At 43.4% G+C, this 26,466-nt stretch overlaps 1 protein-coding gene across 1 annotated transcript in view; it reads right to left on the bottom strand.

The window, feature by feature from the left end:
- Window positions 1-26,466, bottom strand: part of SYNE2 (spectrin repeat containing nuclear envelope protein 2) — a 256,030-nt gene that overhangs the window by 65,462 nt on the left and 164,102 nt on the right. Inside the window, 18 exon segments of the mRNA XM_025197915.1 lie at window positions 1-85; window positions 405-559; window positions 951-1,079; window positions 2,816-2,995; window positions 5,955-6,159; window positions 6,545-6,678; window positions 8,217-8,387; window positions 10,138-10,290; window positions 12,004-12,159; window positions 14,292-14,468; window positions 16,082-16,228; window positions 16,690-16,872; window positions 17,503-17,635; window positions 18,015-18,211; window positions 24,265-24,396; window positions 24,914-25,087; window positions 25,974-26,174; window positions 26,322-26,441. Of these exon segments, the coding sequence (XP_025053700.1) occupies window positions 1-85; window positions 405-559; window positions 951-1,079; window positions 2,816-2,995; window positions 5,955-6,159; window positions 6,545-6,678; window positions 8,217-8,387; window positions 10,138-10,290; window positions 12,004-12,159; window positions 14,292-14,468; window positions 16,082-16,228; window positions 16,690-16,872; window positions 17,503-17,635; window positions 18,015-18,211; window positions 24,265-24,396; window positions 24,914-25,087; window positions 25,974-26,174; window positions 26,322-26,441 (2,832 nt within the window).

The following is a 26,466-nucleotide window of genomic DNA, read 5'->3' as shown; positions in this document are numbered from 1 at the left end:
CTCTTTCATCTTCTCTTGAAATTTTCTCCAGTTCTCATACTTCTGATGAAAATTCTTTTCATCAGATTGTATTCCCTCAACTTCGCTGTGGAAAGAGGAATCAAGGAGCTATTTTATTGTACATTTTCTCGTAACAAGTGTTTATGCGCTAACAAAGGGCTCAATTATGATCACAGTCCCATCGTGCCAGTTTCTGCACAAAGGCATATAAAGCCACAAACTTTTGCTTCAAATAAACAGTATACATAAAGATACTATAATTTGTTGTTACTAGTTTAAGCTGCAGGAATTAGTCTGGAAATTAATGTTTCCTCAAAAATCTGTGGAGCTACTTGTATAAAATGGTTTTCTAAAACTTTCTTCCTGGAAGGTGAAATAGCTGGTAATTATTTTGTGTTCCCTACCTGCAGCGCTCTAGGGCTGTTGCTGTCTTCTGGCCCCACAGTCGAGTCAAACTCTGTAGTTTCTTCACGGCAAAATCGCTAAGTGGTAGCTTGAAACTCACTTCATTCAGGTTTTCTATCTCGGGAGAAAGTGCAGCTAGCTCCAATACTTGGCTCTGCAAACAATGGATTAAAATAGATGCACGTTATTACTTTTTCCCATTTCCAGGAAATATAAAAATGTGATTTTTTTAATTTTAGGAGTACAATGGAATCATTGCTTTATATACAGGCAGAGAAGGTTGCAGGATATTCCCAAATTAGACCATATCACCCCATGCATGCACTGTTCTAATGCAGGGAATGGAAGCTTGGAGAACTGGCACTTGCAAGCTTCCTTTGTACAACTGCCTGAGCAAAAGGCAGGACAGGCCACTCATGGGAACAGAAGATACTTAAACTTCACGGACTGTTTTGGAGAAAGGGAAGGATGTCAACCCCAAATCCCTCTTGTAACCTATCACACTTAACCACTATTTATCTTAGAGTTGCAATATTTGAGTGTACCATGAGCAATTCAGACTGTTCCTCTTTCTTGTGTAGGTACAACTTATCCAAAGTTTCTATGGGTTTCTTAATACGACCTTCCAGTGTTTCCAAACAATTCTTGAAATCCTCCAGTTGCAAAAGATTGAACTAGGGATGAGATTATAAGCAGGTTAATAATACATATTTGAGCAGAAGAGCAACAAATCCTGGGAGATCCACACTGATCTTGAAGGAACAGGGAAAAACATGGGTCATCTACGCAAAGGTCTGCTTCTCAGAATGGCACAGTTTGGGGTAAAATCAGGGAGCCAGGACATAACTGGTCAGAAGGGGCAGGAAGTTCCCTGAAATGGTCATAGACATTTCATAGACATGTCCGCACTCCCTGATCCGGATCCTCACTCCCTGATCTACCATATGCAGAGTTTGGTCCAATCTGTTCCTATATAGGACCTATGGGAGTTAAGGTGGGTGATGGATACTCCTCCATTGCTCCAACTCAAGGAAGGAACATTGAGGCTGGGATCCCACTGATCTTTTGAGAGGTAAAAATACGAGCACTGGGAAACTCTTTTTTTCCCTTTCTTTCCCATCTCCAGGGTTGGGAGAAACTGGGTGTTGTTTTATCCCTTGGCCGAGAGCAGTGAACTCATAGTTCTGTAGGGAATGAATGGCAAGAATTACAAAAGAAATGACTTTTTGATAAAGCAACAAAAATACACAAGAAAAAATGACTAATGAGAAATGACATGTAGCAATTTTGCACAAGTGGTAGAGCCACATATACAAATCAAAAAGAACATCTCATCCCCAGAAAGAAACCTGGCTTCCAGACATGAAGGTGAGATGAAGTAGAGCTTGTTGAAGACTATTTAACAAAATGGTGTTCCACTGGAAAATGCCAATTCATCGAGACCAAAACTTTTCACAGGAAGATAGTTTTGACAAAGCTTTTGTGGGGAAAGTTTCTCAAGTCCATGATGGAACTTCCCTCTGATCAGGAAGAGATATCCACTGTGACTACATTACTCCAGTCGCTAGCACAGGGGTTGTCAACCGGGGGGTATGCGTACCCCTGGGGATACCTGGGAAGGCCCCAGGGGGTATGCACGGGCAGGTGGGGATGGAGCACTGACATGCTAAATGGCACTGCCGCCTCCCAGGAGCAGGGCTGGGGCAGAGCAAGGGCAGCAGCACCCCTCTGTAGGCCTCACAGGCACCACCCAGCTGGTCAGACCAGGGGGGGCGGGGGGGGGGGGGGGGGGGGTTTGCATGTGGCGGTGCCTGCAGCCCCCATCCACCATCCCACGCTGCCTCTGCTCCCCCACGTCTGGCTGCCAGAGGTACACTTACTAAAAAAAGGCTGAAACCCCCTAGGCTAGCACATGCACTTCTAATATGGGAGGCTTGTTCTACCTATTTAAGGGCAGAGATTTGAACCCAGGTCTTTCACATCCCAAGGAAAACCCTCAGTGCCCAGGCTATTGGCTATTCTGAGGTGGATCTCTCTCATTTTTAACAAAACACACTGAAAGGTCTCAAGTTAGTCCCAAGGATGAATGGAAAAGTTTATGAAATTGTTAAAATGTTCACAAGACAGGAAAACCACTATCTAACCAGCTTCAGTCTTAAAATGTTCCATTGGCAATTAGTGGTCTGGTTTACAAACGTATAGCAGAGGACAGTGGACAAACAGGTGGCAGGCATGAAATGAGAGGCTGACCTTTCCCTTACCTGCTTTCCCAGGATGGCTTACTGTTTATTAACTCGGCTGACACTATCCATTCATGTTTCTACTTAATTCAAATTGAATGTCAGGAACAACAGGATGTTGTTGAAGATTTAAACTATATCAAGAGCTAATCTAATACACAAAGAAGTACCTCAAATTCATTTGATTTCAGCTGCAACATCTTTTCCAAATATGTTATCCTTTGAAGAGGCTGCAGCTTCTCTGAAAAAGGTGCTTGTGCAACTACATCAGCTTGCAGTGTTATCTGCTCTGACAACTCAGAAATCTGGAGAAGGCTTCCCTTCAGGGTTTGAAGGCCATGCTGCAATTTCTAAAGAGAAGGATCAAGAATATAAAAAAGTCAGGCTTCTGTTGGTGCACGTTATTCCTTTGGCATCCTTTACTGCTATAACTAAACCTCTTCTGTTGATGCACGCTGGGCATGTCAACATGAGATGCTAAAGGCATTGTAGCCTAATAATACGGCGCAGTAGTGTGTCACAGAAGAAACAGTGCTAATACACTACTGTGCCGCATTATTAGGCCACTGCTCAGTAGTGTCACTACGAAGGTGTACACCCGGTTACTGCACGTTGGTTTAGTACTTGGTTATACAATTTCTAAACTTAATACGCACTAACCATGACACATTAATGAACGTGTAGATGCACCCCCTGAGTACAATTCAGCCACGGCGCTGTGACTGCAACTTCATTGACTTGAATGAGAATCGCGTCCCCTTCTTTTGGATCTGCTTTTGATACTGAGAAGTCTAAGAGCAGCATCAGGGAGATGAAGCCAGACACCTTATTGAAGGCAGACTTTCAAGCTATCTGGATATATAATTTGGGAGTTTTAGAAGTGCTGAAGGAGGTAAAGTGCCCAACACTCTCTCTTTAATGCCTTGTAAAACCCAAGTTCAATACTGTACTGGGACAATATTGTCCAGTAATAATTCCTGGCCCTCAAGAGTATTACAGATCTGACGGAAATAAACAGAGTAAAATTAGAATATCCATCCTCTCCAGAACAGCTTTACAACATCAGATAGAGAACATGATTTCTTCAGGAGACAAAAATATGCTACTTACAATTCTGCCAAGTTACTTCATAAGTACACTGAACCATTTTGTTTGTCCTAGAGTCCCGTTTAATTTTTAACCATTGTAATTTCCCTCTAAAGCAACAATACTACAGAATTTCACTCTGGCCAACAAAGAAAGCAGCTTGCACTGCTACAACCTGCTGCTGATTGTTTAATTTTTTGCCCTACAAGGATTTTATAGATTATCATTCCAGAATGGGTAATTCTCTGCAACTTCCTCTCGATACCATACATGAAAATTACATCTGTGGGGAAAATGGGTAAAAAAGGTTTCTTCTGATTCACTTTCCTATTAAAAAGTGACTTTGCTTTCCTTAAAGAAAAATGTGCTTCTGTGTTCTTGAAATTTTTTGGAATTGACCATAGTATAAAGTTGGTGTTTCAGCTGCTTATGAAGGTCAAAAAATGAACCTTTTTATTTCTAATTTAGCACTTTGGAATTAACCTGTTATTTGTAGGGTTGATATTATTGTGTATTGATTCACAGCTACCAGAATATGAACCTTAATATCTCCTAATATGGAGCAGAGAAAAAGACTGGATGGATTTTTAAATCCACACTGGTGCAAAATACGAGACGCAAATAAATACTTCATAAAGTATTTTGACAGTCCCTATTCTTTTAGCCCATTATTCTCATAATAATAAATAAATTGCATTGCTCTTCTCCACAGGTAGTGACCAGAGAGCTACAAAAGAGAGAGCTGTACCACATTAGATACAAACACTGTCATTGTCTTTTTGTTGCAAATACTTCTTTTCTTTTTATTGAGAGATACAGATACATCATTTCTGACTGTCATTATATGAGAACAAAGTAAAAGTGCTTTACTTCAAGTTTTGGTGCTGTCATTTATTTCTGTTGTAGAAAGAAAAATCTGGAATCTCCTCTCCATGACATAAAAATGACCAAATGCAGGAGAGGTTTTTTAACCTTCCTTTAGGGCACCTGATACAGTTCAATGTATGAAATAACACAGCAGGCCAGATAGATCATAGGCTCTGGAATAAGGATTATGCTATTTCTGTCTCTCTCACAAAAAGCCAGATGCAAAGAAGGTAATATATAGTGACAGCTTTACTATCAAAGAAAGCTCATGGTTTCAGTTCTGGGTCACAGATAACCTAAACAGATGTACTTTACAATGATCTACTGCACCCTGACCCTTTTCAGTTTAAGATACCACGAGTCCAGAGGAGAGTCACGTGCATGATTAGAGGACAAGAGGGCAGGCCTTATGAGGAGAGGCTGAGAGGCATGGGACTCTTCAGCCTGAAGAAGCGAAGGCTCGGGGGGGGGGACTTGGTGATGGCCTATAAGTATATTAGGGGTGTGCATCAGGATCTGGGGGAACATCTGTTCACCAGCACTCCCCAAGGAAAGACAAGGTCTAATGGTCACAAACTGCTGGAAGACAGTTTTAGACTGAACATTAGGAAAAACTTCTTTACCAGCCGAGTCTCCAGAGTCTGGAATAGACTCCCCCACAGAAGTGGTGCAAGCACCTACTCCGGATAACTTTAAGAAATGCTTGGATGCTTATCTTGCTGGGGTGATCTGACCCCAGCTGACTTTCTGCCCCTTGGGCAGGGGGCTGGACCCAATGATCTCGCAAGGTCCCTTCCGGCTCTAATGTCTATGAAAGCTATGAAATCTATATGAAAATTGGCTTTTTTTTGTCTACTGGCAACTCCTCCACACACACTGGGATTCTCAGTCTTCCCATGTTACCCTCCAATTGCATGGCAAGGGCAAAGGGACAGGCAGCTGCCACAAAAGGCCAGTCAACGATTCCCTGAATGTGGGAGTTGCTGGGGGCATAAAGCAAGAGCAACTGGCTATACCCCAGCTGCTCCTGGCACCCCACCTCTGGCACAAGAAATGCTATCCTCTGCCCTACTCTCCCACCCTCCAGCAGCAGTGCTGCCCCTCTGGACAGCACTGTGAGTATAGGACAAAGAATTATGGCTGCTTCTTCAACTTGTGGGCCTAAACTGATTGTCCACTGGCACCTGAATGAAGGGGTACAAAAATACACACTCCCACATTTCTGTCCTCTCTCTGCAGGCTGCATTGAAGGCAGTTACTGACCTGAGGATCTGGTCAATGTATTTAGAGAAAATAGAAAAGGACTAATCGCAAAAGAGCAATCGGGTCCTAACCTTGTAAAGAGATTCCACATACCTTCACATCCTGTACCTTCTGCTTCAAGACTTCTATTGCATTGTCTTCAGGTATGGGAGCACCTAAGAGCTGATTGCACTGTTCTTCTTGTTGTTTTAACTTCGCTGCTGCCTCGATGAGTAAACCATCATACGACTCCCAAAGTGGTAACAAAGCTTGAGCTTTCTGTACTTGATCTGCGAGTTCTTCAATTACTGACATCCACCTACCAACATACAGCATTAAAACAGTGTTTTGCCCTTGCACTCACAGACCAGCTTCTGAAAAGTGCTAGCAGAGCTTCCCTGGACTTACACCAGTATGACAGAGCAGGGCCTTGCCATGGGAAATGCATTGCACGTTTACCATGTCACCTATTGCATTTCATTTTAGCTCTATCACCCATAGTTACAATAAGGCAATACAGTAACAATAACAGATGCTGATTCTCCAACCTGCATAAGCAAGTGCCAAACTTTCGGTACATGAGGAGACCTGTTGAAATCAATAGGACAAGTTCCACACTTACAAAGTTAGGTAGGCATCCCAGTACCTGAAAGAAGCAAGGACGTCATTACTAACATTTCCTCTATGTCTTTTTGTAGGTTTACCTTGTAAGTGCCTCCTGGCACTTCTGTTCCATAATCTCAGCAAAGGATGGACAACAGCACTGCTTGAGGTTACTGGCAGCAGCCCAGAGCTTGGCCCAACTTTCTTCACCTTTCTCTGTTTCATCTTGTAAGGACTGAAAAATGTGCAACAGTAATTAATGATCAAGATGAATGAGCTAGAGCTCATTGTACTAAAGTGTAGTTTTCCTTGAGGACTAATAGAGGTAATGTAGTAATAACGCAATACCTGTGAGGAATTGTTAGTTTATAATTATTACTAATACTTGCTGCTACAATGAATTATGGACAACTTACGTAATCCTTTTTTACTTGAAAAAGCAATTACTCATACAAGTAACGTTCAGTGGAACTACTCATGTGAAGAAATGCCATTCAAAACAAAAATGGATTAAGAATTAGAACTAGGACTGGAAAATGATTGAAAAAAATAACTGGCTTGAAATTCTACATTTAAAGAGCAGTGTGTGTGTGGGGAGAGGAGGGGGAACCCATGATTGATTTTTTTTAGGTAATTTCATTTATTTCGTTCCAATGATTCATTTTAAAATGGAATGCGTCTTTTCCTAGAGATTTTATTCCCAGTCCAACCAGGGAGTCAGTCTGAAATTCATGTTTTACATCTGAAGTCACAAGGAAAGGGAGAAAAGATCAAAATAAACCAAGTCCTATGAACATACAGGGTTTGACTCTTCCTTACTCTGTAAAGTGAAGGCAGATAAAAGGCAAAGTGTGGGCATTCAGATCTGGCTTCTTTTTTATACTGGACATATGCAAGCCCAATAGCTTAACTAGGGGTGGGCAAGTAGAGCACCAGTCCCAGGCGCCAAAGTTGAGGGGATATAAGAATGGCAGTGGCTAATGCTGCTGCCTAGAGTACAGAAATTGCTCGTTACATCTCTGCACAAACTTGCACTGATTTAATGACATCAGTGGATGATGGAAAATGATTTTTTGTTCTTCTAATTTGTTCTGCTCTGGAAGGTATATAGTTAGCCAAAATAAACTTAATGAAAATTGCAGGCCTTTATATTGTTTAACTAAATCAGTGTAATATTCACACTATTATTTAAACTTGTGCAGGGGTGTGTGTGTGTGCACATGTGTACATGGGCGAATTGGTGCCTCCTGGCTTGGGGGGGGGCATTGACAGGGGCAGGGGGTCCCCCAGCGGCCAATCACCAACTGGGGGGGGGGGGCCCCCAGCCGGCGCTCCTTGGGGGGCATCGGCCAGTAAGGGCCAAATTTCAGGTCCCCCCTTGGCCCCCCCATGTGTTGCCTATGTACATGTGCATGTGTGTGTGTACATGGGCACAGGGTGGCCAACATAGAGGACAGTCCAGTTGTCCTCTGTCCTCTACTGATACGAAACCGGATGCCTTTATGTCCTCTATTCTTCTCTTGAACAGAAAAATAGAGGACATAAAGGCGTCTGGTTTTGAATCAATAGAGAACAGAGAAGCAGAAAACAGGAATGTCTTCTATGATGGCCACCCTACATGCGCATAAGCAAGGATTTAGACTTAGTCATTGACTTCAATAGGCTTTTAGCTAGATCCACAGTGAGGCTCTGAGCCAATATATTCTGGAGAGGGAGCGTACTGATTTTGTCAATGTTTGCGCTATACAACCACTCTGTCCTCAGCAGATTTACCTGGAGAGTTTCCACCTGGTTTTTCAAAGCTTCTAACGATATTACGGAGGATTTGGAATGTTCTATGCAGTACACACATCGGATTGTCATCAGGTTAACATTTTCATAGGCTTCATCATAGGTTCTCCACTGCTGTAATACTGAGTGGATTGAAGTCTTTAACTGTGCCACCTGCAAACAAATGATTTTTACTTAGAAATGGATTACTCCCATCTTATAAAGTCTTCGCACTGTAACTACTTCCTGGGCAATTTCATAAAAAAATATTTTCATTAAAATATCTTAAGTTTTCATGCACACTCAATAGTAATGTGAAAGGAGTTGACGAATTAATATATTCTTCTCTTAACAAGTGATAGTGGAGGGTCCATGTTGAGCGCATGCGGTATCTTGGATATAATAATTAGTTTAAAATTCAATCTGAGAACCAGGCAACACTGCCTTGGCAGCTACAACTCCAGAGCCCCTGGCAAGGTGAAAATATACAGAAATATATTGCTGTGATTCTTTGCAGCCAATATCAGTGTGCAAACTAGCAGATAAAATGCTGTAGCAATTAGGAGCTCAGTCTCCTTGGGAAACAGACAGATCTGGCAATTTCATTCACTTTTAGACACAAATCAACAGAAACTGTTTTGATAGAGCAGGCTTCTAATAAAATAACAGCGCTCTGGAGAGCTGTGAGGCCTTTACTATTGTACCACAATGATGCAGATTAGATAGGAACAAAACCTAGGACTTCTATTCATCAGGTGCTGGAGGAACTTTGGGAATCTCTCTTGGTACTTGAGCTCTGCAGGGTGCAAGGTGACAGATTTCCTCTTTGTCTTCCTTGTGCCCCTTTTCACTATTACAGTTATTTTGTCATAATCAGGGCAAACAAGGTTTTAATTTGTCATGATCTCTTTGACGGTATCACCAGAGCAAAACCAGGGACCTATTCCAGAGTTATTTTTCTGCAAGAAGAATACCCCCATGGCAGGTTCTCATCTTCCAAGATTAAGGGCTATATTCTGATTGACTACACATTCACGTAATACAGGACACGATAGTAAGGACATCCCCAGTCTTTCCACCCATTGGCTCCTTGTCTTGTAGGTTTTGGTATATAGGAATAAACAGCTCTAGTCACCTGTTAGCTCCTTACCTGGACCAGGTGAGAAGCATAGGGATGACGTGGGGAATGTGGAGGTCTTTGGTTCTAATCTGGCTAGGTATCTGAGCCATGATAGTAGAAGAGAGACAATTTACTGCTAAACCAACAGCAACCAAGTTACTACCCCCCAAGGAACAAGGAGAACGCAGGGATGAAGCTGTGCCTCTGGCAAGCATGCAAGTCATAATGCTCGAGATTACTCTAGGCTTGGCATGGATAAATACCACCACATGTTTAGGGCTGTACCTCAAGTCAAAATCTGGCTGTTGGGGCTTGGCTCCACCAGGGTGGTGACAAGTCCTAGCACTGATGAACTTGAACATGTCCCCACAGCCATGCCTGCAGGCAGGCTCCACACCTGAGAGTGTCTGGGAGGCTGCTCCAAGCTTATCCCCACAGCTGTTCCCAGATGAGCCAGAGAACAAGGGCTCAAGAGCAAGCACAGAGCGATGCCCCTTAGAAGCTCACTGGCAGCCTTCTAGGTACAGAAAGTACCTGTGGGCACAGGTGCTCAAAACATGTCAGTGCTGGGACTTGTATAAACAAGTCCTAACTAGGCCACACTTCTAGTAGGAAAAAAAATAGCACTGCACACGATGTTACATAGAGAGGACACGCTTGAGATGACAAAGAATAGAGAGTTCTTTACTATGAAGTTGCCAATGCACTGCTCACAAATACAGGACCTCCCTGGAGAAGGTCGGCAACATCAGCACTAAGGCTGAATTCTAGAGAGAAATATAAATGCAGAACACGTCTGCCTACCTGATTGATGATTTTGTTCTTCCTTTCGTACAGCTGTTCCATTCTGGCAGCCGTATCTGCCGCGGTTTGTTTTTCGCTAGTCTCCAAAGCCAGGCAATTCTGTTCTAGCTCATCGAGAGCTTTGGATTTAATGCCCAGCTGATTTTCTAATTCCTAAAGGGAGAAAAAGCACAGCAAACTTTATTTTAGTCACAGCTTGAGCCTGGGTCATTTTACTGATTATAAGAACAGCTGCGTTCCTCCACAAACAAGTTTGCCAGGACATGAGGAACTAGGCCATCTCTTACAGGCAGAACACGAGACACTGCACTGCACCGCGGCATGGACCGCGGCACCCTGCATTTAGAATGGAGCTAGGACTCGAGGGCTGAGTACTACGCTAGCTCCTTCGTAGTCTTCCCAGCAGAGCAGCAGAAGACTCCACTGGTGTGTCAGCTCTCAGTCCTTCCACCTCTTCCCCTCTTGTTAAACGGAGGATGGGTACAGTCAGAGCACCTTGGTGTATAGAGAATCTGTGGCATCCAGCTGGCTACCATGAAGTTATTTCCAGTGGACATAGATTAGAACAGTTCTGAGGATGCTCTGATTTATAGAGAATGACAAAACAAGTGACCTAGAGTGACTGAACCAGAACTGAAAAACATAAAAGGTATTTCTTTAAGCCACTTCCCCCTTCCCCTTTCAAGTATAACTTGGCGAGATCCCTGAATCTTGTTTAGGGCGAGATGGCCATCCCCTTACTTGTTTAGAGCGAGATGGCCAGCCCCTTATACTCACAACAGTAAGAAATTACTACCATAAAGACTTGAGACTGCAATAAACTGGGATGATTTGTGGGACTAACTGCTCCCCAGTGTGATTAAGGGGATTCCAATCTATTCAGGAAAGCTCTGCTCAAGCCATAGTGCAATGACATTTACATGTGCCTGCTTCCGTGTTCAGGCAGGACAGTATCTTTAAAATGCTGCCCTCTGAGCTAGCCCTCATCTTCTGTTATTGATGTACAAAAGCTTAAGAACCCTTAAAAATTCAAATATTCAAAACACTGCATCTATTTTGAAAGGAGTAAATTAACTTAATGAAGTACTTTTTGTCACCTAAATTTCAGAATTCCATGTTGCTGCAGGCAGGTGTGCTACTTTACAGACACCCCAAGCATCTTACTAGTAGGCACATTCTTCTCCCAATACATTTCAGAGAAGCTACGGATAAACGAGTAACTCAGCATTAATACGGGCACTGCAGGGGAACAGTAGCAAGATACCATAGGAGAGAGATGAGTAACCATGGTAATAAAAGGATCAAACATTTCACGCAAGAAAAGAGAAGATGAAGATTCAGCTGAATATTGTCAGAGTAATGGGGGCTAACGTCTTATTTTGATGGAGCTGTCCTTTGGTAAATACCTGATATATCCTGCGTGTGGCATGACAGCACGACAATGCAAAAGCAGAGCAAGACTCCACGCAGTCACCCAATTACCACCAAGCCATTCTACACAAATTGAGCAAATGACTTTTCCTAGCATTGTGCAATGAACTATTTTTTTTGGAAGAAACTCAAAAATAAAATAATTAAAATATTGAAAACTGCTGTGCTGGTGCCAATTATCCAAAGGATAAACCAGTTCAGAAAACAACAGAGCCATACTACATCTGGGGCCAGATTCCAGGAGGGGTAAATCAGCGTTATATTGATTTACAGCAGTGGAAGGTTTGGCTCCTTATCTCCTTGAACTTCTTATTTTGGTGATATCCTGCATAACGATGGCAGGCTTCTTCAGGTTTTTTTTTTAAACATGTGTAAGATGTATAAACGCTCAGAAGCATTAATTATAATGATTGCAGCATAAGGAACATCTTTCACCTTGCAGTCGTCCAGTGTGTCCTGTGCTGAGATTAGACTTGCTGGTTTTTGCAAAGATTTCAGCCTTTCGCCTTGAGCTTCCAGCCAGCTACTCAGGGTTTGGGCTTTGTTTTCATTCTCAGTGATGATCTCCAGAATATGCTCCAATTCCTGTATCTGTAAATTACAGGATTAAAACATTTCACTTGAAGTTAGCTATACCTTGAGATGGCAATAATGGGATTTTCTCCTCCATGAGAAATAATCGTATTCTGAAGGTTTTTTTGATCCACACCAGTATGAATGGGAACTACAACAACTTTGAAAATGTGGCAGGAGGGCAAGGCTCAGAAATTTCAGTTTGGGAAGATCAAAATGGGACTGTTCCATTTTGTGGCTGTCTACCCGGCAGGCAGGTGCAGAGACTCTCTGGTCTGACAGACTGCCCACCTCCCTGGCAGGAAACTGCTGAGTTTGGAAAGCCAATGGACACAAAAATGTGGGCTCCTGCTGGTCATGAAGCCAGGGGCCCAGGTATCCCCAAGAACCATCCAGGCAGGTTTCCACAGAGCCCAGACCCCTGAGTCCCTATCAGGCTTCCAGGCAGCTACTGAGAAGCCAAAGAGCCCAGCTCCTTGCCTGGAGGCATCCCATAGTGCCATGGAGTCTAGAAGTGACTGATCGGGGAGGAGAGAGGTGTTAACATTTTTCACCAAAATTGAAAAATTTCCTGTGGAAAGTTTTAATTTTGTAGAAACTGATTTTTCTATCAGGAAACCTCCCAGCAGGAACTCTCAGTGAGCATGGGTTATGCTGTATGGAAAGTCTGTTGAAGTTTTAACATCCTGTTTTAGTTGCAAATTCAAGAAGGGTGGCTTCTCCAGCTTACTAAAGCTCAGGACAGGATACAGCCATACACAGGATCCAATAAGGGGGAGGATATTTATTCTAGTAATATTGTGTCTGAAAGAATGAATGCTTCAGAGCTAGGTATGATTAGCCTGAAGCAGGGGACATGATAGCAGTTTTCAAATATTTGAATGGAAGACATACAGAAGAACAACCACTTTCCCTCACTGCAGATGGCAGGACACAAAGCAGGGGGCTTAAACTGCAGTCGAGCAGTTATAGATTAAGTTTTAGGAAAGCTTCTTGACTGTCAGAGAAGTGGGACATTGGAACAAAGCTGCTCAGAGGAGCCGTGGAAGCTCCTTCACTGGAGGTTTTTGGAAAGAGGCTGGATGGGGTAGTTTAGGAGTAGCGAATCCTTCATCTGTGCAGTGCATTGGACTGGATGACCTTTAAGTTCCTTTCTGACTCAATGACAATGTTCAATAGAAAAGGTGGAGAGAGAAACCGGCATCTTCCCCCTTGTTTAAACACGATCTATAATAGGCACAGGAGTTTTTCTCCATTTAAACATCATTGGCTACCCTGTGGCTGCTGAGTGGGTTTTGGCCGTCTACTTGCTGGTGGAGGACTGTTCCTGTCCATATATTGCCTTGTATTTGCTCTCACTGAATTGTAAATGTTCTGACCAATGAAGCCCCATCCAATCACCTAACCTCACCATCGTGATCCTTTGGTTCCTGATAGTCACCGTCAATCTTCTCTCGATTTCCTAGTCATACCCACTCCTCCTATACGTAGGGACCTATCGAAATCGAAGAGGGAGGTGGAAAATCGTGGGCAGATCATGAGGCCAGCCACCTTTTTGCAGGCTTATCGCAGTGCCACCTCCAACACCTTTGATTGGCTGAGGGGTCCTGGTAGCTCGGTCCCTCACTGCTGATTGGTCAAGAGGGCTGCCAGTCATGTGGTCCCACCCCTTGCCAAGGATTGATGGAGGGGGCAGGGCTGCATGACAGGCAATCATGCGGCAAGGAATGGGGGAGAGGAGGGGAGAAGAACTGCCACTGCTATCTTGGTTGCTTCCCTTTGTGCCAGCGGTGCCTGCCCCCCTCCTTCCCCAGATGGCCGCGCTGCCGGGCTGCAGCAGCCATGAGGATCTCTGGCTCCCACTGGGGAACCAGCATTTTATTTTTAGTAAGTTTTTTTTTTTGGTGGTGGATTTTGTAGACATTGCACAATTTCACGATTTCCATGAAATCTGCAAAACTGCGAACTGAGTAGGACCTAACTACGTGGGTTTGCTAACACTCATCCATTGCATCTCACAGGAGGGTTAAGAGACTTAACATATGTGTAAGTACTCTGCAACCCGGGAAGAAAGTTTTTGCGGAAGTACAGAGCACTACAACATCTGATCAAAACCATAGGAGACAAAAAGCTATGGCATGCAAACAGACCTTTCTCTTCAGAGAGCCTTGTAGCCTATGCCACAGCAAGTTCATCTCCCCTAAGCACTCTGCAAACTCCGTCCTTTCATAGCGTTTGCTTTCCACATTGCAGGTGCTCGTCTGCAATAGTGACTGGTTAACAAAATCCACCATCCACTGTTTAAAGTTCATTTCCATCAAGTATTCCTGAAAAGCAGACAAGGCAGCCATTTTAATATGATAAATCCCAGTACCTGCCGAATAAGGGTGCAATCTTGAGGCATTTAGTGAGTTTTTAAATTTGGAACCACAGCACAGCACATTTCGTGCAAGTCTCAAGTTAGAAGTGACCTTAAGTCATCCCTCATTTCTCCTCACATTATTGCCTATCTCCTCTAAAATGCTCTTCATCCCTAGTGCTCAGAAAGCTTCACAAAAAAGGGCACTAAAAATTGTACCAATTTCACAGGTGGAGAAAGCAAAGCCCAGAAAGAAGCAGCAACTTGCCCCAAGGTCATCCAGCAGGCGGAGAAAATAATAAAATGTGTGAGTCTCAAGCCCCAATCCAGTGCTCTCCCCACAAAACCACATTGCCCTGCTAATGCTGCCCAGGAAGGCTAAGATGGGATGATGCTTTCCCCAGCTCCATACTTTCTTGCCTCATCTGCACGACTACAGCAGCAAAAATGACACTGGATCCCTCACTTATACATTAGATATCTTATACCCGTGCTGAGGAAGAAATGTTAGGGCTGCTCCTTTGTCTTCACTCACACAAATCTTTCCAGAGAAGAAGATTCTACCCCACTGTAAATATTAACTGAACCTAGGGAAGTGCCACTTATTTTCTTTGAAAAGAGGAAAGCATATGGGCAAAAGAGAACAGACTCTCTCTCTCATAACCACAGTTTTTGATACTCATATACACTACAGTCCTGCCTGAGGGCAGCAGGAGATACTGTTATACAGGTAGTGACTCATGTCTCCATCCCTTTGGGAATGCATGCCTTACTGGGAGGGATACAGGACTATTGCTAACTTTATCTTGCTTACAAATTGTGGAGCCCTCTCTGCAAAAATAAGGCTGTGGATGGTTCTGTGACCCAGGACTCCTAGGTTTTAAATATGATCACAACCAAGAAACTGATCCTGAAATGCTCACAGGAAAGACAGCAGTATCTCTGCAGCTAAAGGATTAAACTTCCCAAGTATACCAATGAACATAAGAACATAAGAAGTGTCATACCAGGTCAGGCCAATGGTCCCTCTAGCCCAGCCTCCTGTCTCCAACAGTGGCAGGAGCACATGCTATACAGGGAGAGAATCGAACCAAATCTCTTTAGAGTGATCTATCCCCTATGAGCTTTGATCTCACCTTGAAGGCACCTTTAAACAAGCAGCTATTCTATCCTGGCTTTTGCTGCTAATATAATTATTTGTATTAGTGCCTCAGGGCCACTGTTATAAAGTAGGACTCCATGTTAGGTGCTGCACAACGAAAAACTCTCTCTTCCATGGAGATTAAAAGACAACAGAGATACAGAAGGAAACAGGCAGAAAGGGGAGCACAACCCCCACCCCTCCCCAATAGTGGTTAGCAGGATAGGCAGGAGTTACAGCACATCAGAGGCTTAACCTGTTGGCAAGTTTCCTGTAGGCATCCAGCAAAGGAGAGCTTTAGAGAGGGATCTGAAAGGGGGTGATGAGAAGGTAACTTTGTATATGAGAAGTCCTCGCCAAGTGGGAGGCTGCATGAGAGAAAGGTCTTGCCTGTACCCATTGCTGGGGTATGAGACCTCTTCTTCTGTCCTCATTTTTACCTTGTACTTCTGGAGAAGGCTTCTGACTTTGGATGATTCACTTTGTGAATTTACTGCAGGCTCATCTTTTCTTTGCTGTTCCACCTGGTTCATCCAGACCATTAGTTCAGTGATGGCTTTACGAGATGGAAGCTTTTCCATCTGGAGCTGGAGATAAAGAATATAATGAAGGGTCTGTACTTAAACTTGCTAGAAATATCAAGGAAGATGACATCTTTAAAAGGCCTCCCCTATTATAATTATCTAGATATGAATTTGCAGATAAGCCCTGCTGTTCAAAATCTAGTAATCTCAAAACAAGAAATGTGGAAGCCTGAGTTTTGGGAACAAGATAACTACTGCCTCTGAAAGCTAACCTTTCTACAAAATATGAGAATGATGGACATAAGCACAATTACCTAGGCTGACATACAGCAATAATTAAGCCTTAGTATAATAATATCAAGGATGTTCCAGAAGTGAGACATCTGGGTAATTAAGCCCTGAAGAGAACAGTGCTTGGCATTCATTACGCAACATTCAGCTGAGTTCCAGCAATAAAGTTTTAAAAATAATTATTCCTGAAGCTAAGGTTCAAACTAAGAAATGGTGCAAGATTTGTTTCTTACCTGGTGAAACTTTTCCTGGATGGTTGGGAGCTGAGTGATCAGTTCAGCCCATTTTTGCTCAAAGTTTGCTAAAGATGATCTAAGTGCTGCAATATCGGCCTGTTTCACATGAAGGAGCTGGTTGCCAGCGCTCAGGACTGAGGATTTCAAGGAAGATTTTTCATCTACTTCCTTTGAGAATGCCTGAGATATACAAAGAGGTTAAAAGTGAGATTTTCTTTTTTAAACAAAAACACCACCGGGTTTTCAGTCACAGGAGGGACTGACCGAACAGCTTACCATTCTGGTCACACTGACACTTGGTAAAATTCACCTGGGTTGATGCAAACTTGAAACCAGCTGAGTTTCAAAATACTCAAGAAAAAGCATAACACACTGATGCCAACCCAGCTCTTCCTGCTTTGTCTGCCTACAGGGACCTCTTTCTGCCAAATAAACCCTCCTTCACCCAGCAGGGCCCACTTTCATTTGACACTTCCTTCTTAGGTTGGAACTGCAGTGACTTGAGAGATCTCCTGTGACATACAGACACCTTTCAGGGATGACAATCGGATTCCCTTTTATCTATCAGGATATTCAGGGTAGTCAGATCTCTCTGTTTCAAAGCAGCCCAGTCTCCAACTCCCAATGAGCAGGTCTAAAAGACAAGTTCCTCTCTGAGATAGTGGAGTGCAACCCCCTAACACCTGGCTTACCCCACTGGCAGATTTTGGGCCGGGGTCTGTATAAGAACAGCCTGGAGCAGAGCTCTGCATGGCTGTTCTCTTGGAAATCACCACCTCCCATAAAAGCATCTCAGGATTAGTGACTTACAAATAAGCTGTCTATATTGTTTCTGACAGTAGGAAGGTCCTGTGACACATCGAGAGACTGCTCCTTCCAAAACTGCATTTTCTGTTGAGCAGATTCCAACCATTTGGTTAACTCATCTGATTCTCTGTTGTAGCTATGGAAACAAAGTAAAACAGGTTAACAGACTAGAAACAATTAAATCTCTTAATAATGTCTGTAATCTTCTCTCCTCTCAGAATTGCCCACCTTTCCAGCAGAAAGTGCCTGCTGCCACTTACAGGTCATACAAGCCTGTGCTGTGCTCAGGTGTGCTGTAACTGAAGTCTCTCCTCCCATTGCCCTGTTTCCTGGGAGAAGCTGCTGCCCTTTTTAAAAAAAACCTGATACTTCTGACATCATTAGATTTTCATTTACCCATGCAGTTTTATTACACTGATTAAGCAAATAGGAGTAAAGAAGAATTTGTGATAAATTTTGTGAGAACTCATATGTAACAGCTCCTAACTGCAATTGCTCCTGAAATAACAACCTACCTGACCAAAAGTTTGAGTAAGGTTTGAAGTCGGTGCAGTTCCTGGCCAACTCTTTTAGTTAAGGACAGCCACTGTTCTTCTAGCTTCACAATCTGGCTCGCTAATTCAGAGCAGCTCACCACAGTCTTCAACTTCTTCCCTTCTTTCACCATCTGGTAGAGTCTGGCATGTTTTTCATCAATGTTTCGTTTGATTTGCTAAGCAGAGAATAAACAGTTTGCAAAACAACATATTTTTAAAATGAGAAATAGGCTGACTAAAATATACATTAGTCTCACAACTGGCATTGCTTCTATTCTCTGTAAATGAACAGTGGTAAGCATAAGTTTTAATCCATATTATCCTTATGAAAATACCACAACAGCTCCACTGCATGAAACAGAATTCCTATCACAAAACATACTGAGAGTTTCTGCCACCCATATTCATCAGAGATATTCAAGAAAATCCAACCATGTTTGCCCTCACTGCGCTGCATATTCTTACAGCCATTTATTTACCCTATGGATGGATAGTATGGATTTCTACAAAGACACTAAACATATACAGGCATGAGAAAAAAACAACACTCCTTGTTATACGTAAAATACTTGGGCCATTAAAGAATTATATCTGCATGAAAACAAACATGCACCCAATCAAACAACAAAGAAATGAAAACATAATGCAGACAAGCAGGATGAGAGATTTCCTTCTGATAAGATTACAAGTTTGATTGATAAAAGGTTAATAGTACTGATGTAATACAACAGACCTCTGTAAGGCATTTAACTTTGTGCCACATGACATTTTGGTTAAGAAAACAGAACAACACAAGATCAACATGGATTAAAAACTGGGTAACTTAAGTGTGAATCAGGAATCCTCACTGAGTTGGGGAGTTTTGAGTATAGTCTCATGGGTACTGGCTCGTGGACCTACTCTACCAAGGGTAAGAGCATGCATATAGGCATACTGGATGCTTATTGACTTTCAAGTTCACACCCTCATTGCTTTACAGTAGCTTGTTTGTAGGCCCATAACCTCAGGCCCCCTCTACATGTTACAGGTATTATGCAATTACCTGGGTAACTGTAATTACTTGGAGACCAGCTACATGTGCAAAATACTTAGCACACAATAAAAAGGTTCAACTAGCTATAAAGTTAGACCTCAAAAATATGTACTAATGTATAGCCAGTTGCTATCAAGTTTAATCTGCACATGCAGCAAGGTCTCCCCTGAGGCTGGAAGCCCTGTAATATGACAGGGCTCCTAGCCACAGGGGTGCACCATGCCCAGAGTGAAAACCCCAAGCTTTGGGGGCTGCTGCGATTCCCAGTCCTGAGGGTGCATAGCGCGCCTTGGTAGCTAGGAGCCCCTCATTTAAGGGACTCCCCCTGCACTGGCAATAAGGTGCAATGGGATCTAGTGTGGGATCCCACAATCCCGCCTTCTGCTATGCACGAGTGGCATGGCAGGAGAGACAATCGTGTAGATCACACATTAGATCCCATCACACCTTTATCTGTACATGTAAAGGGGACCTTAGAAGAAGTCCATCTTGTGGGGGATCTACCTTTGTCACTCTGGAGTCCAGTACGGCGTTTATAAACTCTATACTTCAAATAGGGGAAAGCAAAAAGGGTAGCAAAGAGATCCAAGATTACTTATACGGAGCTGTTCAGTTGAAGTGGCAACTGACTCAAAACCAGCCAGAAACTAAGATATGGATGGATTTGAACTCCTTGGCGATGAGAGGGTGTAATTTTCCCATTTGAAACGCACCATTTCCTGAAAGCTTGAAGCAAGTTATCCAATGTCTAGCCCATAAAGTCTGTTATCCTTGGAAAAGAGAATTCAAGGACTTAATTGATCATTTTCAGACTTTGGGAAGAGACTGATTAGCCTGATAGCATTTTCACCCTGACTGGTTCGGGCATGTCAAGACATTGATCTGATGCTCCCATCTTGTGGGTTTTATATCAGTGTGCCTCCACCAATTTAAGAGCCATTCCTTAATTACACAGGTTTAAGTGTGAGATGACTCAGACCTATAATCGCTGTGCATAGCTAGGGCATCAGAGTCCTGCACAGTGACTGCTGCTACCATGCAGACTCATGCAGTTTGAGTACATGTTTCTCAGGGATGCTTTAGTACTGTCCACAAGGAGCGCTGCTCAGTCTCAAATGAGGCTCTTTTTCCAAGGCCTGGCCCTGAAGGCATGCTCAAAGCTGTTTTCTCCTCAGTCTTCACAGGCAAGGTCAGCTCCCAGACTACTGCATTGGGCAGCACAGGGGAGGTGCTGGGGAGGAGGTGAGCAGGCCTGAGTGCTCAGTGGTGAAAGAACAGGCCAGGGACTATTTAGAAAAGCAGGACATACGCAAGTCCATGGGCCGGATGGGATGCACCCGAGGGTGCTGAGGGAGCTGGCTGATGTGATTGCAGAGCCACTGGTCATCATCTTTGAAAACTCATGGTGATCAAGAGAGGTCCCGGATGATTGGAGAAGTGCAAACATAGCGCCCATATTTAAGAAAGGGAAAAAGGAAGACCCAGGGAACTACAGACCAGTCAGCCTCACCTAAGTCCCTGGAAAAATCAATGGAGCAGATTCTCAAGGAATCCATTTCTAAGCACTTGGAGGAGAAGGAGGTGATTAGGAACAACCAGCCTGACCAACCTGATTGCCTTCTATGATGAGATGACTGGCTCTTTGGACATGGGGAGACCAGTGGATGTGGTGTACCTTGATTTTGTGAATAAAAATATTTAATAGTTTTCTGTTTGAGTTTTCATACAATTGCAATAGACTGTTTCAGCACACCCTATAAAAATGTGCTCAGTGCAGAAGCTACTACTCAGATCAGTGCTCCCAGCGACTTCAGTGGGGTTGTCCTATGAAGGTCACAGGGTTGGGTCCATGTTTCTCAAACTGTGATGACATTCTTCCTTACGAATACAGCTCTTCGGGAATCTTGTAAGCTCTTTAGGTCAGGGGCCTTATGCATCCTTGACTCAAATAGTACCTATTTTGCCTTTGGCACAATCTGAATATGAATCCTTTCTGCACTGTAAGGCATCACTTAGGCCCAGACAGGATTTTACTATTGACTTCTCTCCTGGGCAGTTCTTTGTCCTGTAAATTGTTCTGCTCTTTGTCCTGTAAATTTTTCTTCACTGTAAGGGTGGCTAAAATTTGGAATGGGCTCCCAAGGGAGGTGGAGCTCTCCCCTACCTTGGGGGTCTTTAAGAGAAGGCTGGATAGGCATTTGGCTGGGGTCATCATAGGCAGGGCGGTCGGACTTGATGACCTGTTGAGATCCCTTCCGACCCTGGCATCTATGATTTTAGCAATGATTTCCATCAGAAATTCAACAATCACCACCCCTCTATCAGACTATCTCTTGAGTACTCCAGCACCAACATCTCCTTTTTAGATACGATGATCACTGTCCAGAATGGTAATACAGACCACAATATACAAGAAACCCACAGAGCAACATACATATCAGCAATCACCCTAAACACACACAGAAACCTGTAACATACAGCCAAGCCCTCAGATACCACCAAATTTGTACTGAGGAAAACATCCGTAATCACCACCTCACAAATCTCAAAAAGGCTTTCACTCAACCAGGACACTCCTCCAGAGAGAGAGATCACACTTTTGAAAGAGCCGCCTTGATACCATGTGAAAAATTCATGTGGTACAGAAGGAAAACCCCCATGAATCACACACCACTGGTTATGACATATCACCCCTTCCTGAAACTTATATGGAAAATCCTCAAACAATTGCAACCCATACTAGGAAAAGACCCAATTGTTAAAGAGCTCTTTCCAAAACCACCCAGTCTAGCCTTCAAACAAGCACCGAACCTCGCTAACCGCAACACCAGAAACTAACTTCCTACAGCTCAAAACACACCAAATGGATCCAGACCAGAAATGACAAGAAATGTAAAACCTGCCAACACATCTCCACCACCCCCACAATTACTACACCCCACAACAGAACCATCAGCATTCCTGGATCTTATACCTGCACCTCCAGAAATGTAATCTCTCTCATCCAATGCACCAAATGACCTGATGAAAAATATATAGAAGACACCAAACAACAACTGTGCACCAGAATGAACGCACACCAAAAATCTATCAAAGACAGTACACAATTACCTGTGGGCAGAGCCATCTCTAGGGGTGTGCAGGGCCCGGCCTGTGTGGGGCCGGAGGGTAGGGGTGGGGGTGGTGATCAGCCGCAGAAGCCAGTGATGTGGGGGGAGGCAGAGGGGGAGGGAGAGGGGGAAGGGAAGGGAGTGGCAACCACCCGCAGAAGCTGGTGGTGGCAGCAGGGTCTGTACTGCAGTGTCCGCAGGGCCCCCAAAACCGGGGGGCCCGGGGTGATCGCCCCAATTCACCCCCTCCCCACCTCCCAGGGATGGCTTTGCCTGTGTGAGCACATTTCTCACACAAAAACCACTCTCTCTTTCCAGTCTCTCAGTTCTAATCCTCAAAGGGAACTTACAAAACACCTTTCACAGATGGGCCTACGAACTTCACTTCATCAACCTCCTGGATACAAAAAATCATGGACTGAATATAGACATTGGATTTATGACACATTATAACCTGCCTAACATCTGACTCTCCACTATTTACCAGCTACATTCATTCCCCTTCCCCCCTCCCCCCAACCTCTCTCACCCATTGACTCCTCAATTTACATTTTCACTGACTGACTTTCTTGCATGCATACCAGCCTCTGGCTTCTTTACTATTCATTCTATCCAGGAAGAGCGCACACCAACTGCAGATGCTTTGTCAGCCTGTTGAAAGGTATTTGTACCCAAAAGCTTGCAAAGAAGAATTTTTCCAGCTATCTGAGTTGGTCTAATAAAAGATATCAGATTTACCCAAAGAACCTTGTCTTGATTTTAGCAAGGCTTTTGATATGGTCTCCCACAGCATTCTCACAGACAAGCTAAGGAAGTACAGTTTGGATGAATGGACTGTAAGGGGGACAGAAAACTGGCTGGAGCATTGGGCTCAGAGGGAACTAATCAATGGCTTGATGTCTAGTTGGCAGCTGGTATCAAGTGGAGTGTCCCAGGGGTTGGTCCTGGGGCTGGTTTTGTTCAATGGTTCATCAACGACCTGGAAGATGGCATAGAGTGCACCCTCAGCAAGTTTTCAGGTGACACCAAGCTGAGGGGGAGTAGTAGTTATGCTGGAGGGTAGGGCTAGGATTCAGAGTGACCTAGACAAATTGGAGGATTGGGCCAAAAGGAATCTCATGAGGTTCAACAAGGACACGTGCAAAATCCTGCACTTAGGATGGAACAATCCCATGCACCACTACAGACTGGGAGCTGACTGCCTGCACAGCAGCTGCGCAGAAAACAACCTGGGGGTTACAGTGAACAATAAGCTGAATATGAGCCAGCGGTGTGCCCTCATTGCAAAGAAAGCTAATGGCATACTGGGCTGCATTGGTAGGTGTGTTGCCAGCAGGTCAAGGGAAGTGATTATTCCCCTCTATTCAGCACTGGGGAGGCCACATATGGAGGACTGTGTCCAGAAAGTTTATGGACAAATTGAAGAGAATCCAGCAGAGGGCAACAAACATGGTGAGGGAGCTGGGAGACATGACTTCTGAGGAGAGGCTGAGGAAACTGGACTTATTTAGTTTGGAGAAGAGAAGACTGAGGGGGGATTTAACAGTAGCCTTCAACTACCTGGAGTGGGGTTTGAAAGAGGATGGAGCTGGACTGTTCTCAGTGGTATTAGACGACAGAACAAGGAACAACGGTATCAAGTTTCAGCAAAGGGAAATTTAGGTTAGATATTAGGAAGAATTTTCTCATAAAATTGGAGGTTTTCAAGACCTGGCTAGACAAAGCTTTGGCTGCAATGATCTAGTTGGGGATGGTCCTGCTTTGAGCAGGGGGTTGGACTAGATGATTTCCTGAGGTCCCTGCCAACCCTCATTTTCTATGAAGGGTTTCTATGGGCACTATCTTCTTATAGAAACTCCTGGAAATTGGTTGGCTACAAATGGTCCTCCTCTCAGTTACTATCAAACAGGTTAAAAATCCTTTGTTTTCACAGTGAAGTGTATATTTGAGCATTAACCACCATTTCTACCTTGGGAAAAAGAAGACAAAGATCCTGCTTGGGGGACATGAGGATGTCAGCACCAGATATACACTGCATAACAGTCCTGTAACAGGAAACTAATTAAATAGAAATAAATAAAAATACCTGGAGGAGGGAAATCCTTTCCATTAATCTTTCTTCTGTTTCTTCCACCAAGCTCACAGAAGGCATTGCAGAGGCAAGCATCTCCAGTTCTTTGTTGAAAGATGCATAATCTGTGTCAAATTCTGTCCACTCCTAAAAAAAAGTCATGCGTTTATTAATAAAGCGTACTTCTCATTCTTGAGCTTGTACCACACTATGAAAACATTGATGCTTTAACATGTAGAGACAGTGATCTTAGTTAAACAAAGAGAAATTTTAGAGCTGTGGCCTCAGACTGAGGATTTCAGTGTCATATGATTTCCCTTTGAAAATGATGTTCATGCTCCTTTTAAGGTACTGGTCTTTTAAAATTGATTTCTTTTCATTGTAGTGTATTATTGGTATTTCTCAATGGGATTTTCTCTCACACCGAGTGCTTGTGAGGTATCACTAACACATTACAGGAAGCCCAGGTCATGCTAGAGGGATGGACTGGTAGTTTTATTTCAGGACATTGTGAGGAGAAAGGATGAGCTTCAGGTACTCAGAGAATGGATAGTGGGCCTTTATTCTGATATGGGCATGAGAACTGCTAGCCAGAGTACTCCCAGTGTACAAAGGGTTGCAGTTTTCCCTGTATTTTTATTCAAAGTTTATTCTAACCCATTACCTTTAGTAAGCTCTCTAAGTGTACACCATAGTGGGAAGCCTGTTGTTCCAGTGATCTGACTTCCTTCACCAGCTCATTCAAGAATTTCTCTTTGTTTTCTGAGAGAGATGGAGTCACCTTCTTGGAACATGCTTGCATGAGAAGCACATAGGTGATGAGCTTATGGAAAAAGTCCTGAAAAACAAACAATTTAATGCCAACATATTGAAATGTAGATCCTATTTTTCTGTTTTATGGAATGGGTGCCATTGAAAGCAAATGGCTCCTACTACTAAATCCATCTATTGTGATTTTAATCATAAAAAAATACTGCTTTGAATTTAGGTTATTTCAGATGAGGGCTTCAAATACTCGCATGCAATACAGCAAATAACATTCACTATTTTCAAGAGAGCTAAAGGGAGGAAGAAATAAGGACATGAGTTCAACAGATTCTCACATATTCACATGTCCAGATAATATTGATTATCAGAGAAAGATGGTCACACTTGGCCTATTCAGGCCGGTGGCTATAAGCCATGATTTGGTCCAGAAAACTCATTTAGGGTCACACAGAAAGTGAATGGGGAAAGAATATACTCAAGGGTCCCAATGTCCAGCCCCATGCTCGCATCATTTGACTACACATGCTTTGTTTAATGCCCCTCACAACTATTTTACAGAAATATTTTAACGTCTAGGGAAATCAAAACCACTTGCCTCGACTTATCAGTATGTTCTAAGACAGATCAAAGCAAAGACAACTGGATCAGCAATCCCAGGTCCTTGATTCTAAGCAGACATGTCTATACTGCTAGGGCACTGGGTATAATACCCCAATCCACAAATATACTCTGGACCTGGAAGGTGATCAGTGAAGATGCTACACGCATGTCCCCAGTGGCAGATGTCAAACACATCAGAGACAGTGTTCAAGACCAGGCACAAAGGCTGTGTTTTCTATAGACTCTCTCTTATGTTAATAGAAGGAGTGACTACTACTTAAAGTATCTGAGGGACAAGCCACCACAGAAAACATGGTAGTCTGTATTTGAAACATGCTATAGTGTGAGTGCTCTACCTTGTGATTTTGCAGATGAGACTGTAAAGCAGCTCTACTTTTGGTTAGCTGCTTCAGGTCCAGAGCCACCTTCCTGTGTCCAATGTCTTTCAACTCTGCCAGTCCATGAAGCAAGCTTTCATAGTGACTCTCATGGAGGAAAGGAGAGTTTAATTCCACGTACTTTGCTCTCAGAATCCCCCAAGTATCATCTAAAACATCCTAGAAATTAACACAAGTCACAGATTAGGGTCAGAGGTGAACAGTCCCACACATGCATTTCTAAAGTATCATATCACACCAGGATGCAAAATGGCTATAAGCTTTTCACTGCTCAGACTGTCTAGTCAACAGGGCTTTGATACCTACCTCTAATTTGTAGGCTTCACAGAGCAGAGCAACAGGTAACTGAAGTCTTTCTCCTTGATCTCTCAGTTTTGCCACCTGGGCTTCAAAGTTTTGCAACTCCAGTGCGTAAGCATCTGTTTTCTGATTTAAAAAAAATACAGGAAAT

The sequence above is a fragment of the Alligator sinensis genome, unplaced genomic scaffold (assembly GCF_000455745.1).
Source record: "Alligator sinensis unplaced genomic scaffold, ASM45574v1 scaffold13_1, whole genome shotgun sequence".
In the NCBI taxonomy this organism is placed as follows: domain Eukaryota; kingdom Metazoa; phylum Chordata; order Crocodylia; family Alligatoridae; genus Alligator; species Alligator sinensis.
The sequence above is the reverse complement of the archived record's forward strand: the minus strand, read 5'-3'. Positions and strand labels throughout refer to the sequence as shown.